The sequence below is a fragment of the Talpa occidentalis genome, unplaced genomic scaffold (assembly GCF_014898055.3).
Source record: "Talpa occidentalis isolate TD23 unplaced genomic scaffold, MPIMG_talOcc4v2.1 talOcc4.10, whole genome shotgun sequence".
Classification (NCBI taxonomy): domain Eukaryota; kingdom Metazoa; phylum Chordata; class Mammalia; order Eulipotyphla; family Talpidae; genus Talpa; species Talpa occidentalis.
The window spans coordinates 41756634-41774829 of NW_023600993.1; the positions used below are offsets into that span (position 1 = coordinate 41756634).

Sequence of the window (18196 nt, forward strand, 5' to 3'; positions counted from 1 at the left end):
TTCATTTATGATTTGCAGACCGTGATAACTAAAATTATGAGAAGTAACTGGGAAATAAAAAATAACTAATATGATAATTATCTTTCTCATTAAAAACAAGAGGCGTTCTATTATTGTTGGGATGTGCAATGTACTCTTAACAGCTGCTATGAATAGGAAAGAAAATACATTACTGATCACCCAAATGATGAAAAACAGACACTGCTAAAATGTGTGCCATTTGAACAGAACAGAACACAGCAGGCTGTGCTGCCTGCATATGTAAACCACGTGAAACCACTTACAGACACTTCGGGAATCAATTTCAACTTTTCCCCTGAGATTTCCTTTAGGGAGCCTTTGTTTACTGGCACTTGCTGGGCTGGTAGGTTCTTTGCTTTGGTAATAGGATCTGGAGTTTTCTGGGTGGAGTCACTTCTTCTTCCAGGGGGAGAAAGGCATGGTGTAGGCACCAAACTCGTTTGAAAGTCTTTACTATCTATCTGCTTTGCCAAGGAATTCTGGCTTTCTGATGCTTCTGCTTCTGAGTGGGCACTTTTTAGATATCCTTTGCTTGTCCACCTTGAAGCCTCTCCCAGCTTGCTCTCTAATGTTAACTGAGTTAACCCTGAAGGACTACTTGTTGAAACTGGAGAACCCTGGACACTGTGGTTACCCTACATGGAGAACAAAGTGAAAATCATTTTGAGTTGAAATTTGTGGTGAATAAATTGACAAATTCTTAGTAAGTGTATATATTCTATGAATTAAAGAAAAAGCATATGTATATTACTTTATTTTGCAATGAAATATAACTAAAAGCAGCAAGGTAAATAAATATAAATCATTTGCTACAATGCCCTGCTAAGTCTGCCTCTGGTCTGGGAAAGGCACAATTTTTACCAGAGTAACGAGAACAATCAAGAAAATAGTCACTATATTAATTCCAAAGAGTGTCTAAAGAAGAGGATCTATAGGGAATTACTTAATACATCTAAGAATTATTACCTCATTTCCTGATAAACTAACTCCTTGGGAAGAGAAAGAACAGGAACTTATGGCACTTAACTTATGTGAGCAGGTTATGCTACTCTAAAAACAAGGAAACCTGCACCCCCATGTTTACTGCAGCGCTATTTACAATACCCAAGATATGGAAACAACATAAGTGACCCAAAACAGATGACAGGACCAAGATGTGGTATATATACACAATGGAATACTACTTAGTGATCAAAAAAGATAAACTCATGTCATTACAGCAAGATGAATGGGGCTGAAATGGAGTATGCGAAGTGAAATAAGCCAGAAGGTAAAAGATAAATACCTGATAGTGTCGCTAAAATGTAGAATATAGAGAAACCAAAGAGAGGGTCAAGGACAAACTTTAAAACTAACCCTTGAAAGCTGATGACAGTTCTATAGCTTTTAGAGGTGGAGGTGGAGGGAGAGGAAAAAAGTGGGAAGAGAGCACAGTGGACTAGGGTGGAGGAAGTTGAGTGCTTTAGTGGTGGAGGAGCAAGGTGACTACACCTGAAAGGGGAAATCCGATATTGTCAAAACATTAGCAAGGATGTAAAACAATGGCTCTTCATTATATATACATAATATATATTATTATATTATTATTATAATATATTATTATATTATATATAATAATATATATAATATAAATATTATAAATAATATATTAATATAAATAATATAATATAATATATTATTCCATTCTATTATTATATAATATATTATATATATTATTCTATTATATAAAATATATATTTCATTATATATATATATAATTTTAGTGTGTCAAAATGAAATCCCTATTCCATGCCCCCCAAAACCTGCTCCTCTTCTTCATGTATCTCTCAATAAAAGATAACTTTCTTCAGCCTTAAAAAAAAAATTGGGCCTATAAAGTATTTTTGCCTGATATTATTATAGGACAGTTTTATTCTTCATGAGCAATAGATAGCAGGATATGCTTGGTAAACTATTTTTCTTATATGAGAATTTCAATTATAGAAAGTATTTTTTGATAAGATATGACTCTCATTAACTATAATTTCTTGAAAAGCTGAAAGTCAAAGCTAGAACTTTACAAGTACATTTTTCTGTGATTGTCTGTAAGCAAGCAAAAGTTTAAAATTTTAAAACCCAAAGAAGAAGGAATTACATAAAATCAATGGCCATGGGGGTAAATAATGAAAATGAGAAATCTATTTCAGTTGTTAGATTTTTCTGCTATCAAGTAATAAATTTAAAGTGTTGCTTGCACACTTTTTCAATTTGTCTCCTCTACTTAACATGTAATAAATAAATGGATGTTAAAATGATAAACTTACAATAGAAAAAAATCAATAAAAACAAAGTAAATTTTAAAGTCATTTGATGTCTGATGATGTATATTTTATAATCAGTTTCAGGAAGCTATTCCCCCATCCTTTTATATATAGCTACACAGAACCAAACATGCAAAGTTGGGTATTTTTAAACTTTGAACTGTTCGATTTCTTCCTGCATTTCTCGCCATCGTACATACTCAATGTACCGATCACTACATAAGGTAGAACTCCCCTTTCAAAGAAGTGAAATGTGTGTAAATGTGAGAAAGCCTGTTCTAGGTTGGACACAGCACACGGAGGAATTAATTAAAATTTTTAATCGGAAGGGGTCAAACTGCCTATGTGTCTATCATTGTTCTGCCACTTCCTATCTTCATCATGCCTGGGGGTAGCTATAGCTCCAGGGCTACAGATTCTAGGAGAACATAATGGTAGATCAGAACATAGTCCCTGCTGTTCAGGGATTTGTCCCTGAGGCAATGAGGAATCACTGAGTGGCCAGAAGCAGGGGAATGCCAGCATGGCACAGAAGAGAAGACAAAGGTGTGAGTTTGTGTGGATATTGTGTGTGGGGTATCTGGTGTGATTGTGGTGACTGGAGAAAGGGAGGCCTTAGGAGACCATTATAGTGTTATTATAGATCCTCAGATGGCTGAGTTAAGGCAATGGTGGTGATGATGGAGAGGCTAGGCTGATCTGAGAAGTCTCCAGAAGGCAGAGTACACTGTACTCAGGGACTTTGAAAACCTCTTATATAGAGTCTGAGAGTCCTAATCTTGTGGTGTTATGATTTTCCCTTTTGTGCAAAGTCGGTGGGATTAGCAGATAGCTGTGCTCGGGAACTTGGTTTTAGAATCTCTCCTAAGAAACAGCTTGCCTATGAACATTTTCTATGAACATTCTTCATGTACTCATTTGGGGCTGTATTTTTGTCTATGTTGGCTTGACCTAATAAATATCTTTCTTTAAAAATGATGGTGATACTGATCATCCAAAATGTCTAATCCTTTTTTGAATCTGATTAAAACCCATTTCCCTTCTTTTTATGTTATCCAAAAAAAAAAAAAAAAAAGATGGTGAAACTTATATTCAGAGACCAGAGAGAGTGAAGGTGATTTGGTATCAATCCATGGGCCTATTTTATGTCCCAAGTGAAAAAGTAAGAAGGGTAAGAATAGTTTTGCCCTTTCAACTGTACTACGTGGTCTCAGTTGCAGGCTTCGGGCAACAAGTATGTTGCTATATGTGTGCCCTTTTCTGAGTGAGCTCACCTTCACTATAAGTCTGGGAATCCTGAGGATGTTCATACCATTGAAGAACAATTGAGCAGAAAACTGGAAAAAGTGCCAGAGACCTGAAAAATACTTCATGTTCTAAATTACTAGGGGATGGAGTGATGACTCCTGAAATTTTTGTTTCACAGAGATAAAAAAGCTTAGTTTCATCTACAGAAGGTAAGTAGAGATCATCCTCCATTTTTAGTTCTAAAAAGGCATTGAAACAGCTAGGATAGAGTTTTAAAAATTCATTCTGGCTATCTCTTCTCCAACTTAAAAAAAAAAAAATCCAGCTTGACTTCCCATAATTGTCATATACAATTGGCAGTAGAATTTCTGTGACGAAAAGATACTCTACTTACTCATTTCCATCATATTTTCATAATTAAAAATAAAGATGTGTACTGTGGATTTAAAACAGACTGGCTCTAAAAATAGGCTGGTTTAGTAGAAAAGTTATGATTGTGATTCTTTGGGCCAGAATCTCTGGATCACTCTAGGATTCCATTTTGTATATGACCTAGGCAGAAACTAAGAGATTTTGTAATAAATATTAGTTCAACAAATATTGACTAAGCTCCTGCTATGTGTAAAGCATTTTTGAGGCACAGTTAAGAAGAATGCAGACACCGCTCTTAAAAGACATAAAGTTTTAAAGGCATAAAGAACATGGACAGATACCTACAAAAGTAATAATTTGATAAGACAGAAAGCAGCAATTGTCATTTAAGAAGTTTCATAATACTATTCTTTTGTCCAAAGATATACCCGTTTTGGAGATGGACCAAGAAAATGGACAGATTTAATTGTGTTCCCTGGTCAGTAATCACTTGGTTATAGTGCATTTCATGATAATATGTTTCCATGCTATTTTAAATATATGGAAAGGACAAATAGCTAGAAAATCTGCATCAGGTATAAAAGGCTTGTCTACTCTGCCTATCCCAAAATCACTAATTCCAATTTATCCCAGATCCTACAAGGGAAACAAGGAAAAATGATGAGACAGGCAAGATGACATGAGAGTAATATTTTGATTTAAGTTGGGTCAGCTTCTTTTTCAGAGAGGAAATAAATGGAGAATAAAAAATGGTACAGTATTTACTAGGAATGGTATACTGGCAAAACCCTATTCTTTTTGTTAGTAACACTTTTACCTTACTAAAATAGATGATACAAATATGGATGACATTTATTGGTTTCACAGGTGTAACTCAACTGGGCTCAAATGCTTTTAGGTTAATTTTTTATATATAACATATGCATTTGTTATATGCATAAGAAGTTAGCTTACTATGATTTAATTGAACCACAACCACTTCTCCCTCTTTGGTTTAGTATTTCGCTACTGAAAACCTGTACAGCAATTGAATTAATTTGTCGGAATAGTACAGAAACTGTCATGCTAATTTCACATTCCAATCATCTGTTCATCTGTTTCTCAGAAGAACAAATACAAAATGCTTTTGATTTAAAAGTAATATATATATTTTAAAAAGTCCCAAATCTCTTGAACCGTTTGTCTTCTGGGCTCAGAAACATTTGTTTGTTAAATATTCAATCACGCCCCAGTGCCAGGAACATCAATAGAATTTGCCTGATTAACTGTAGCACAGCATATGTACACTGAAGATGAGAATGATTTCCCCAAGGAGCCAGCACTTCCTCTGTTGAACTACATTTCTTAAAAGGACATGCAGATGGGCATTTGGACAATAATTTCTTGATGCACAAAATGGAATGCTCTTGCTGAGCTGTAATTTTAAAAAGAAAATTTTAATGACTCTTGAGGGCCACCTACTTGGAGCAGATGGGACCCGGGCTCTTTGTACCCCAACTTTAATGTTGAGTGAGTTAGGATATAACTCTGTTTTAGTCTTTGAAAGAGTGCATGATCATATTCATTTATATTTCAATTGATTTTTAAATTCAATTCACTGTGAAAAAGATCTTATACAACATTATTAAAAGTTCTGTAACAAAACACATCTGCAATATTCTAAACACATTTTTGATGGCAGTTTGAATTTGTAATTGAGATCGAGTCAGCAGGAATTTTTATCCAGTGTTTTAGTAACTAAATGTAGAAACTGACAGCATTTTTTTAGGTGAACAACAGCACCATTGGAAAATAGAAATGATATTGGTAAATCTGTTGACAACTAAAAAAGTTATTTGCATAAATAGAGTTAAAGATGTTGGTCATAATAGAATGAAAAGATGATTCCTTCTTTGATAACAAGATGGACCATTCAAATATAATGTAAATTTCTTCACTAAGAACTATCCTCAAGAATACTTCTACTTCTTCCTCATGAAATTTATAGGAAACTATTAAAATACAATGCTCTCTGGGTGGCCAAGATTGATAATGGTGGCTTATAATGCATTTTACAAGTTTATAAACTAATAAAATGAGAGGGAGATATGACTGTTTCTAATAAGTAACTAACCGGCAGCATGCTAATAAAAGGAGCATATTAAGGAGTAGGGAACATTATTTTTGTAAATGTCTTTACCTGTAGTCAATGATGCTTCACAGACAAATCATAGCAGCAGTTACTGGGACTGTGTGGGGTGGGCAAATATCATCACGTGAATATTTGGGGAAAAATGATGACATTCCTTTAATTATCCAAGCCTAAAAGATATTTTTCTATAACTTAGCTTTCGAGCTTTTAAAACTGACAACACTTTAAATATTTCTTATGAAAACTGTTATCCACAACCAAATATTTATCTGCAAGATGCTTATCTATTAGCAAAAGTGATAGAATGTTCTTCTCAGCAGACAAGCATTTTACATTTTCGTTACTTGCCTATAGCAACAAAAAGCCAAATCACAGGAAGCAAGGGGCCTGTGACTTTTTCAGAGAGCAGAAATTCAAATAATAATAATAAAGACACACAGATGTCAACCAACTAAAAGAATTACTTACTTGGAATAAATATTAAATTTCCCTGTTAGTGTAATTACAATATACAGGAATAAAAATGCAAGATAATATTTTCAATGTAGAGTCCTTCCATTTTTTTCTAATGCATAAATTGACATTTAAACATTTTAAATACAGACATATAAACAGCTTCATATTGAGGAAATATCCTTTCTATTTTCTATATGTAAGTGTGCTAGAGAAAGTAATTCAAAATCATTAGTCATATGTAACGGTGAGAGGTTTGGTGTATAACCCATGAATATATGCTACCAGGAAAAAAATGAAGTGAAATAGCTTAATTACTGAGTTAAAAAAAATATCTCGAAAGCAACAATGGTGGGAAAGCTTAGAGGGAGGATGAACACAGATAGTCCTTTTAATCTGTTCTTTGTAAATGTGTCCTTTGCAGTCCTCCAGAGTTAGATGGAGAGAAGATCAGGACGCTTCCTAGCTATTTTGAACACACCGGGTAGTCAGTTCACATAATTTATGTCCAAGTATGGATAATTTTTTGGCTCAAATGTTCCAATTTGGGCTGTTACGCAAGACAAATTACCTGGACTTGCAAATATCTGCTTCTGTATGTTATACAGTGCCAGAGTTTAGGGGGAAAAAATGACAGTGTTTCTAGATGAAAAATTAAACTAAGGAGTAAGAAAATTAATATAAAGGTAACTATTTTAAGTTGCAAACCAGGTATATATTCTGGAAAACACGTTGAGAATAATAGCATAAAGTGCAAAATAAAGTTGATATTAACATGCGTATTTTTTTTCTGATGCTGCAATAGTGTGAAAGGCACTGTTTTAATTGCTTTGCTAAGATAATTCATTTTACATGGTAGCATTGATTTTTACAGCTCACCACAAAATATATTGCCATAGAATGCTTTTCAAATAAGAATTATAAATTAATTATCAGGCAATATTAGTATATATGACTGCCTGGGTAATAAAATAAAATATATAGTAAAATAAAGATTAAGACAAGAACATGTATAAAACAATTCATACTTTTGAGGCTTTCACACTAATGAAGATCTCAGATGTGAATTAATTATTAGCAACTTAAATTACAATGTATCGCTGAAAGCTTATTTTAATTAGCCTTTACTATTATACATGCAATATTCTTTTATCATAACAATGTGATTTGATTTTGCCTAGTTTATACGCTATTGCATATGCTTTATTTCCATTTAAAAATACTCAGTGGTGTAATATCAGATAAAGACTTTTAACTACAAGTTATAAACTTCAAGCATAATAAAAAATGTAATTACTACTCATTTGTCCATCATTACTTATAACATATTATGTTTTCCTTAAACTATGTTATTCTAAGGCTATAGCATTCTAAAATAATGTGACTAATATATAAGGACATCTAAATCAACTAAATTTATTTTTCTTCAAAGACTATATGCAAAGAAATATTTTACACATGCAATCTTATTTCCTACGGACTAAAACAATAAGCAGGAGAAATAATTTTACTGAAAAAGAATGAAAAAACCCCACAAAAAAGCAAAAGCAAAACTCAATTTGATAAGGAAGAGATAACTAAAAAATCTATAATTTGACTAAAAATTCTATAACTTGTTTAAGGATAGTCTGGCATTTTTATTGGTTATAGTTTTATATTTTCATATGTATCTCATTATTGTTTCTAACAGTAAATTCCCAAACTTGCATCTGCCCTTCTTTCTGGCTGTCTCTCTGATTAAAAGTTGCCCAGGGCAGGTATTAGCAAAGAGATGGTGTCATAAGAGACTCAGCCACATGCTACTGGTCATTCTGCTGGTCGTGGCACAGGGGCGATCAGATAGCTATGCTAGCGAGAACTGGCTAATGGATGATAAATTTATTTTGAATTTCATATAGGTGGTAATAAGTATATGTCTGCATCATAATTGTTGAAGGATGTCAGAAATAGAGTAGCTAGTAGCAAAAAGCACACAGAGTAGCGAGGAGCACATAGAGTGATAACAAATGAAAACATTCAGAATCTAGACTTCATTTTCTCATGAAACTCTATTGCTTCCTGTCAAGGCTTATCCTTCACACAGATGAAAGAGGTACGTTTTTCATGTCTGGTTATTCAAAGGACAGTTTCTCCATAATATTTCCCTCGCAGTTTTTCAGAGACCTACCACTTCCTTCCTGTTATAAAATTTCCACCAATATAGTACTTCATTTGGCTTAGGTAAGAGAGATAGCACTGTGTGCACGGGAAGGGGATCTTTTTGTCCCATTAACAAAAAGATAGGAATTAGTTTATCATATGAGCCAATTAATACTGTAGAATAATAGACAACTGGGATGGGAACAATACTACATGTTGAAGACAAATATTAATGTTACTCAGAGTGAACAAAGATGTCCACAGCAAAATTTAAAATGCTGGCATCATAAAGAGGTTAGTAGTAGGTTTATGTTTGGTATGTCTAATAGTACCATCACACTCAGAAACAAGGTTACTATGAAAAAAAGATCTCTCCAGATACTTCAGGGAAGAAATTTCTTTGAATTTGTAAAAAACCACAATTACTGCCTGAATAAAATCACCATATTCTCACTGGCTCTGAAGGTAGATGCTATGGACTTAATCTACATCCCACTATCCAAGGGGGATAAAAATTGATCAGTGATAGTTATTAAAAAAAAGTTTTGTAAGCATACACAAAATGTTTTTCTAATTATTTCTAAAATTTCTACATGGAAATGATTTGTATAATTCTGTTAAACCATAACTAGACTGTAATCTGCCTTTAAAGTAATTATTTTTCCTAGAAAATCTGAATACCCATCTCAAAAATTCATTTCATTGGGCAAAAAAGAGTTACCCTAATGTATTGTTTAAAACAAATGTTTCAGAATATATTCAGTTTGATTTAAATAAGTTTTCCTAAACTTTTTATGAATTTATTAATTTATAAGACACATTTGCATTCTAAAAAACTGTAAACAAAAAACCTACTGTAAGGCGAGTCCCGGCACTAAGCCATAATCATTATCTAAACTTTAATTGGCACAAGGCTTGAAATTCTGGGACCATATGGAAAATAATGAGTCCTAATAGGTCTAAGGTGAAAAGATGGCAGGGGAGTAAGGGAGCCAGAAAACCGTCAATTTAGAATGCTTAGCAACTGCAATACAATTTCCCCAGAGATCTAGAACAATGTGGTCTCAATGCTTTACTCGTCTTGCTCTCTTATAACTAAACTGTATATTAGTTCTCATTCTGTGAGACAAAGATTAAAATGAAAAACAAACCAAACCAAAAACGAGTTTCCATAATTAAAAATGAAATTGGCTGACTGTTAATAAAAGAAGGCAGCAATTTAGAGTTACCATAACAACCTGAAGCAACTGTTGACTGACACTGCAATCTGCTGCATTTTTATAAATAGCAGTTGATTTCCCCTCTTTCATTTCAACTAGTTTTAGTGCTTATTGGAGTTAATAGAACAACTCTGCTTTAAAGCTACTTCACTCATCAAGCAGTGTACCTCTTCGCTGCTGTCACTGCCATAAAGATCTTTCTCCAATTGGGTGTCTCTTCTTGTTATACTGGTATCTTCATTCAGATCCAAAATAAATGGACAGCCTTCTGGGGACATATTCTGTGTCTTTCCATGAGGTGCTGATCGTGGTCTTGATGAAAAAGTGAAAATGTCCTTGGGAACAATCTGGGTGTCTTCTCTCTGAAGGTCATGTTCACTTTCCTGGCTGGCTTCTAGCCACAGGTGTGAAATTTGGTGGGAATCATCATCCAGAAGTAAAGACTGTCTGCTGGATGCCAAATGGGGAATGTGGTCATCATTTGCAGGAAATATCCACTCATCTGACATTTGGAAAAGATGAAAAAAATTAGAGCAGTGTTCTGTAAATGTTATTTTAGGCATGTAGTTAGGTTAAAATTTCTTGTTGAACTAGAGATTTATCAAATAATGTAAAAGCCAAGGAAGGCAATTTATCCACCATCTTGTAGGCTGCCAAATATTTAACTCATAAATCAGTGTCTATAGCTACGGGCAACTCATTTGCACTTCTGCATCTGAGTTGTAACACTGGCCAGGAAATTCAAGTCTGAAATAATTATCACCTGTTTTGCAGCAAGTTCCTTATAGCACAGCCTCATTAATTTGACATTTCAGAAGGGGAAAATCTTCAAAATTTTAAAGGGGTTGATGTATTAATATCTTCTTTTAACTACAGGAAGATGGAGTCCTTAACAAGTTTCTTCAAACAAATTATCTGGGCATTGTTCAAATTACCAGTCATGGAGGAGAGGAAACCATGAAAAGGTTGAGTCTTTTTCTCTCCTTTTTCTCTCCTATCCTGACTGAAACAGGATAATTCACAGACTAAACTGAGTAGACTTTTCAAGTAACAGTAAATCCACAGAAATACTTGTTAATGTGACTGGTGAATTCATTGATCTGGTGAAAAAGATTTTATGCTTAATTTTAGAAGAGAATGATTTGATATAAAAAGATTGTTTTGCACAGCATTAATTGTTTTCTTTAAAAATAGCATATGCTATCACTGAGATACATTTGTCAAAACTTTCAACAATGTTAATCTTCTATTCAACACTGAGAGAGATTTTATAACTCTGACCCAGGCAAATAAGAAAGCACAAATCTTTATAATCAATATCATTAAAAGTAGGCTCACTTTCTTCTTTAAAATGACAGTAAGAAAAAGTTTAGCATTTTCTCAACTTAGTTTATCGATATTTTTCTTGAAATTTACTTTCACTTGCTCAAATATGTTAATGTAAATGTCTTACAAGAATCTGTGTTCTGTAGGACCATGATGTGGATGCAGTCATTTTATGCTGGACTATTGTATCTGATTATATTTATCATCACAAGAAAAGAAAAAGGTACCTAATTTGGAACTCTAAAGGCTACATTACCAAAGCAAAAGCAACACAAAAGCACCTTCAACGACAATAACATTGATGTACAAATGAAATTTTATTTATCATAATTTACCTGTTTCTTAACCTAGGACAATCATAGACTATAATTTGCTGACAAAAAGGATAATAAATGTATACTTTTAAAGAAATCCTTAGGGACAAAGTTTTCATATTTTTAGGATCAGATTATATAGGTATGCCCATAATGTCAATGGTACACTGAGTCTATTTCATCTGACAACCTTCACAGAGGATGTGGAGGTTCCTGAGACAGTATTGTTGAGGGCAGGGGAAATGAATAGATTCATTGGGCTGTCCTCTTTTGGACAGTAACCCCTGTGGTGCTAAGCACATAGCAGGTGCTTAGCAAATATGGTAAGTGCTTTCATAAATATTAGAAATGATAAAAACTAATGTGTTGCATTATGCATATGGGCATGCAGATTTTGAAGAAAAAGTTACTGGGAATCTTCATTATGCAACTACACAACTTGTATGACCTATTGCCAAACATATTATTAACTGTCAAAAAGTCAAGGTGAAAGAAACTAAACAAACTCTATCTCACATTCACATGCTTTTTTGGAATTTATAGTTCTACCTCAAGTATTTTCATATCAATTGTAATGAATAATTTGGTGTGTTTTCTTAGGAAAATATGTAAATTACTGTGTAATCACAATATTGCAGCAAACAAGATAAATGCAAGAATGATCACCTAAACATCTAATTAGTTTTTCTACACAGTCAGATTTATGCTAGAGACACTAATTGCGCCTAACATTTTAATGAAGGTTTCAACATTGCATAAATAAGACTGACAAACTACAAACAATTTTCATTTATTTTCCTTTTTCCCTTGCTCAAAAACAATTTGCTGTTTTGAAAGTACCACACACCTGCTAGGCAAGATATGATGCTGGGCTTGATGTTCTACACTCCAGCCATCTCTATTATAAAGAATACTGGAGAAACGCAACAGTAGATATTGGGGAGGGGGACATTATCATGTGAAAACTTCGAAGTTTTAAACTTTTTGCAGAGTAGGAAAACCAATGTCATAAAATTTGAAAGTAAGAACACTCTTCCATCCGTTAAAATTTGACATAAAAATCAAAATTGAAAGGAGATTTACAAAAAGTGATAGATTAGCAAATGACTAGATGGTAACTATTCACTTACTGGGTTTGAGATATTTTAACATATTTATATCCGTTATTAGCAATTATGGTATAATAAAGATGCCAACCTGCTTGATCAGGAGACTGGGGTGCTGGAATGCTAGGGTTCAACGTCTCTGCTCTTTGTTGCAACACAGTGGTGAGGGCAGTTGTTGCTTTATCTTCATTCCTGTTATGTCCTGAAGAACTGCCTTTATTAGAATAAATGTTTTCCACTATATTACTTGTTTTGATAATTATAAAAATTAATTTGTGAAGAATGGTATTAATTTGGTAAACTTCCCTGTATGTTAGAGGTGATAATACAGCTTACACACACACACACACACACACACACACACACACACATATAAATGACAATATAATTTTCAGTATTATGTTTAAGATGCATTTTTTTAGAGATTCATCTTAAATTCCTTGATATTTTCATGGGGATAGTTTAGATTTAAGGTTTATACTGTGTGATAAAAGGAATTATAAAACCCATATAATTTTTAAAGAGTCTTATATTTTTTCTTTGGTTCCAAGCACCTACAATGGAGTGTTTTCTTTAAATTCCAATTCTTACTAAATCTGATTCTTTGAAGCCAAGCTTTTTCCTTTAGCATCTAAAGAAAATAGACACAGGTATACTACAGAATGAACTTCTCTATTTAGTATTTTATAAAAATAACATGAAACTCAGCAAGCTGACTTTCAACCTATCCAAGAGCCCTACATTTTGGAGAAATTATGCTAACAGATATGTACATGATGTACTCTGGGCTTGATTCAGGATAGACTAACAATGTAGGTATATACAAATCTATGCAGATTTATCCCAAATCCAATATTTAAATAAGTATCTATAATAGACATCTACATTTGTTTAAAGCTTAACTGATTGCAAAGAGTTTAAATTTCAACCTACATTAGAGCAGGTGGCCAAGAGTCCAAAGGGAGAGAAAGCAAATGTAAAAAAAAAACAGATTGAAAAGGGCCCAATTTAAAAAGCAGAGACATAATGAAATATAGAAACTTATGAGGTAAGTTCAATTTTAGTGAAGTCTGTAGGCAGGAACTTCCGCTATCAAATTTGGCTCTTTAAAAAAAAAAAACCACAATAATTGAACTTTTTCAGTCTTTGCAAGTAAAAATAGGAAGTCCTTTATTTCTGTGCTCTCTATTTAATCTGGCAAATCTCTGTTAGGGCTTTAGAGCAATTCTTTTGCAGAAAATTTGATTTCCATAATCCCTGTAGAACAGACATTTATATTTTAAATGAATTGGCTCATAATCCTTTGAAATTTATAACCTACAGAGAGAGATCCCATTGCTCTGAATAATATACAGATATAAGATAGTATTGAATTAGTGCCATACCGCTGGGTGTCTCTGTCCTTTCTCTGCTGGTGCTTTTTAACCGTAATCTTCTCCTGTTGTTATTCTTATCTGCTGATGGTTCTTGAGGGGGATGTGGATGCAGATTGGCTGGTACATTTTCATATTAAAGAACAAAAAGCCAGAACAGAAAGTACTATATGGTTTGAAATAACTCAGTAAATACAATTATAGCTATAATGAGAATGTTCATGTGCCATCCTGACATAAAGTAAAGCTGTATCAAAGACACAATTTATTCCTTCTTAGGAAGTATGTTTATCCCTATTCTAATATTAGTAGTCTATCAGACTTTCAAAACTTACCAGTACATTTTATTAATGTAAATAACCTTAGAGAGAGTTACAAGCAATTTGATTAATGTTAATCATGCAACAGGCTATCTCAAAACATAAAAAAATAGAATTGACAGTCAATATAAAACAATATTTCTTTCTCTGGAAGAGTAAGTATAGTTAAAAATGTTTCACTGAGAACGTAGAGAGCAGTTTCCAAAAGAATCCTATTGAACTGAAAGCAAACCTGGAGAAGAACCGTAAGTATAATTTAAACCATCATCATCATCATCATCATCATCAGAGTAGCGTTTAACATTTACTGAATGCTTAATTTCTTGGCACAATATGATACGTTGTACTGGTTTATTTTACTGAACCTTCATAATGACACTTTGAGATGGCTGTTATGTTTTACTCATACTAGTGCCAGTAATAATTATATTTCCATTTTACAGATGAGAAAATGAGGCTCACAGACAGGATTTGAGAAACTTGTTCAAAGTCTCATAGTAATAGAGCTGTTATTTATTTTCTCATCTCAGTTTAATACTCCATGGGAGATATAGTCTGTAACAGTGATCATTAATTTCTGAATTCAAGAAAATGAACTCAAATACCCTCCCCACACCTTGCCAACTCTCTCACAAAAATCAGACCAGTGAGAGGGGAAAAACTGACAGGGAGTAGTAAATCTTGGATTCTGGCCTCAATTCTTTCCAATGATTACAAGTTGTACATCACTTTACCTCTCTGTTGCTAGTTAACCTTGTACTCTCAATCTATTGATACAAAATGGGACAAAAGTATTTTTTAACCAACAGGGTTGCTTTATAATATAATAATAAAATGTAAATATCTTTATTTTCAGTGAGAGAAAATAAGGAGCACTTTACAAATGGAAGAGATTAATTAAAAGATAAAATTATTAAAAAAAAAACCTAAAATGAGTTTCCAAAATACCATTTTGGAATATAAATATTAAATCTATAAAATAGCCATTAGGTTATTTCTTTACTTGTCATCATAAAGTATATAAAAACACAGGCTTCTATAGCAATTTGAAATAAATAAATACAATGACAGGTTCTAGGAGATAACATACATATGAAAATTCTAAATATATTTTAATATTTAGCAGTCTTTTCATTTTTAAATAGATACATAGTTTTGGATTTATCTTAAGAACATTTCTCGCTACTCTCACTAGCTACCGATCCTTATGCAGGATTCTTTCTTACCATGAATAGGTACAGTCTGCTTTATTTGGCGAATATTTTCTTTATCTCCTTGTTCCTCAGACTCAGACAGCAAGGTTGACATCTCTGCACTGTTTTCACACTTTTGTGCAGTGGACTGCTGGCAAGATCGGTTATTTTTAGACCCAACAGATTTTATTGTCTATAAGGAAAAGGAATTAATACATACATTTTAAAATATAGGAATTACATTTATTTCCCACAGACTATACATGGAAGAAACAATATTTGGACAAATGAGTGGGGAAAAAAAAACAGAAGGTAAAAAAGTTGGTGGAGAGGGCAATTTTGGTAGAAAATTAGAAAAAGGAAGGAGAAATTGTGAGATAAAATAGAAGACTAGCAAGTCTTCTAGACACATAAATTGAATGTGCTTATTTGCTATATTTCATCTTTAGCAGGTAGGAGTTGTACTGAAAAATCACTGTGTATGTCAGAAATTCAGGAGAAATTAAAAATAAAAATATAACATTTGAGAATCTGTTCATTGTAAGGTGTCTGGAGATGATCCAACTCCTTTTTGAAGGAGCCCACAAAATTTGCTCATCTATATTTGCTTTTAAGTTTTGTGAACATATTTAATGAAAAGAGTACTCAAAAATGTTAATTATGTTGATATGACAAAAAGGAAACAATTTTGAGGTCTTTTAAAATATAGATTTTCTGTTCCAAATTTATTCAGTTCTTTTGCCTTCGGCATATAGTGTCTCTTTTTCCTCTCCATGGGGAAAAAAATCTGTTTGCTTACCATGCCATTCAAGCTTAGATTGGCTCTTAAAGCCTTGCTCCTACCTCACTGGACATCCTCAAGTTATTCCTTCTGCCAGAGAGTGGAGGTGGTCCAAGAACTTTGGATCCAAAGGCAATGTGACAAACATCTTGACTTCTATTGTTCCGCACACCACTCGTTCCTCTGTTTATGAATTGATCTATTTTGTTAAAGGAAGACATTAACAGTTCGTTAGTGGGCAAAATGCAAACACCATGCTGCCATATTTCTGAAAGTGAGTCTAAGTGTCATATGATCTAAATCCCTTTGCCCCTAGGCACTGGTAAAAATGCACATACTGGGGTCCAATGTTAGAAATGTAAAATTAGAATCTTGGGAATGGAGGAAGAAATCTACATTTTTAACAAGTTTCCCCAAGTGATTCTTAAAATCATTTGAGAACCACTATGATACAAGTTTTTTCTAAATTAAAAAAAGAGAGAAAGAAAAACTACTAAAATGCATATATTTCTTCATAAGGACATAACAAATAAAACTATTCAACTCTATTGAACACATACTTGATTAAGCACTGCCTTGGGCATTTTCTAGAGGTTGTCTGTGACACAAATAGATTAGATATATTGCTTCCCCGGAGAGAGTCTGGAGAGAGGTGACAGTAAAAGCAAACAGGCAACTATACCATAAGGCAGATCAGTGAGAATGAAGAATTAGTGACCTCTTGAATGGACCTTGAGTGACTGATTTCAAGAATAAAAGCTGTATGGTGTCCCAGAAAAATGCACCCGAGTAAAGGACTAGGAGAGTGAGGAAATGACCAGTTTGGATGGAAGGCAGACTAGACTCATTGAAAAGAGCCCCAGAATGCTAAATACCTAGGCAACGGAGACTGAAGGTTTTGGGGAAACGACAGCATTTCCATTTCTAGCCTAGTCCTCTACACTGAGCTCTACTCCTTGTAGAGTAGATGGCTCGAGGACACATCACCTGAAAATTGTCCTAATGAGTAACCCCATAATCCATGCAGTTTGAAAAACCAGAATCCAGGGGTCATCCTCGATCCCCCACCCTCTCCATATTTCTCTCTCTCTCCATCTTTCCCACCAGCACTCAGTCCCAGCAAGCACATTTCCTCTCATAGATGATATCAAAGTCTAAGTGATTTACTGCCTATTTTGGCCCTTGTTTTCTCCAAAATGTAGCCTGAACAGTCTTATACAAACATAAATTTGTTTGAGTCATTCCCTTTCCACACACAAAATTTTCAGTGCCTCCCCCACTTAATTCTTAAAATTAAGAAAAGCCTTAGCATCACGTGCATGAAGATGCTATTCTGGCTTCAGTTCTTATCTTAAGCCTCTCATTTTCTTCCATCTCACTTTGAGATGGAAGAAAATGAGAAGGCCACTTAGACTGGCCTTCTCAGTTCTTCCTGCCTACTGAACACTTGTACACGCTATTCCCCACAGCCAGAAGGCTCTTCCTTTCCCTCTTGGCCTCTATGTTTCAGCTCTTGTTTCCCTTCTTCAGACACATCTTCCCTGACCTTTGTGACTGGGCTAAGTTTCCCCAGTACAGATACTCCCATAACCTTTCCTTCACAGAACTTGTTAGAATTACAATTTTACGTGTGTTTATGGAATGCTCTGATAACGTATACTTCAGTAGATTTACACTCAGTGGACTGCTCGTCAACTTTTGTGCTGGTGCCCAGTCCAGTGCCCAACACAGAGTAGGAACAATTGATCACTGCTGGGCAAAATGAACCATTGAATGTAATGAGTTGGGAGGGAAGTTGAATTCAATGACTAAATATTTCTAACTTTGATGAGAATTTCACTTTAAGAAAAAAACACCTGAAGGCTTTTTGTGTGAATTGAGGACAAAGACAAAACTGGG

The 18196-nt window shown here is 33.9% G+C and overlaps 1 protein-coding gene across 9 annotated transcripts in view; it reads right to left on the reverse strand.

The window, feature by feature from the left end:
* Window positions 1-18196, reverse strand: part of CFAP20DC (CFAP20 domain containing) — a 190244-nt gene that overhangs the window by 75693 nt on the left and 96355 nt on the right. For 5 of the 9 annotated variants that reach the window (XM_037491908.2, XM_037491915.2, XM_037491944.2 and 2 more), the window contains exons 8-13: window positions 16360-16496; window positions 15550-15709; window positions 14016-14123; window positions 12722-12844; window positions 10052-10386; window positions 285-656 (exon numbers count right to left, since the gene is read on the reverse strand). In XM_037491908.2, the coding sequence (XP_037347805.1) occupies window positions 285-656; window positions 10052-10386; window positions 12722-12844; window positions 14016-14123; window positions 15550-15709; window positions 16360-16496 (1235 nt within the window). Of the gene's footprint in view, window positions 1-284; window positions 657-6120; window positions 6170-10051; window positions 10387-12721; window positions 12845-14015; window positions 14124-15549; window positions 15710-16359; window positions 16497-18196 lie in introns of those variants that run through there. The other 4 variants (XM_037491935.2, XM_037491925.2, XM_037491954.2 and 1 more) reach the window with 3 other exon arrangements.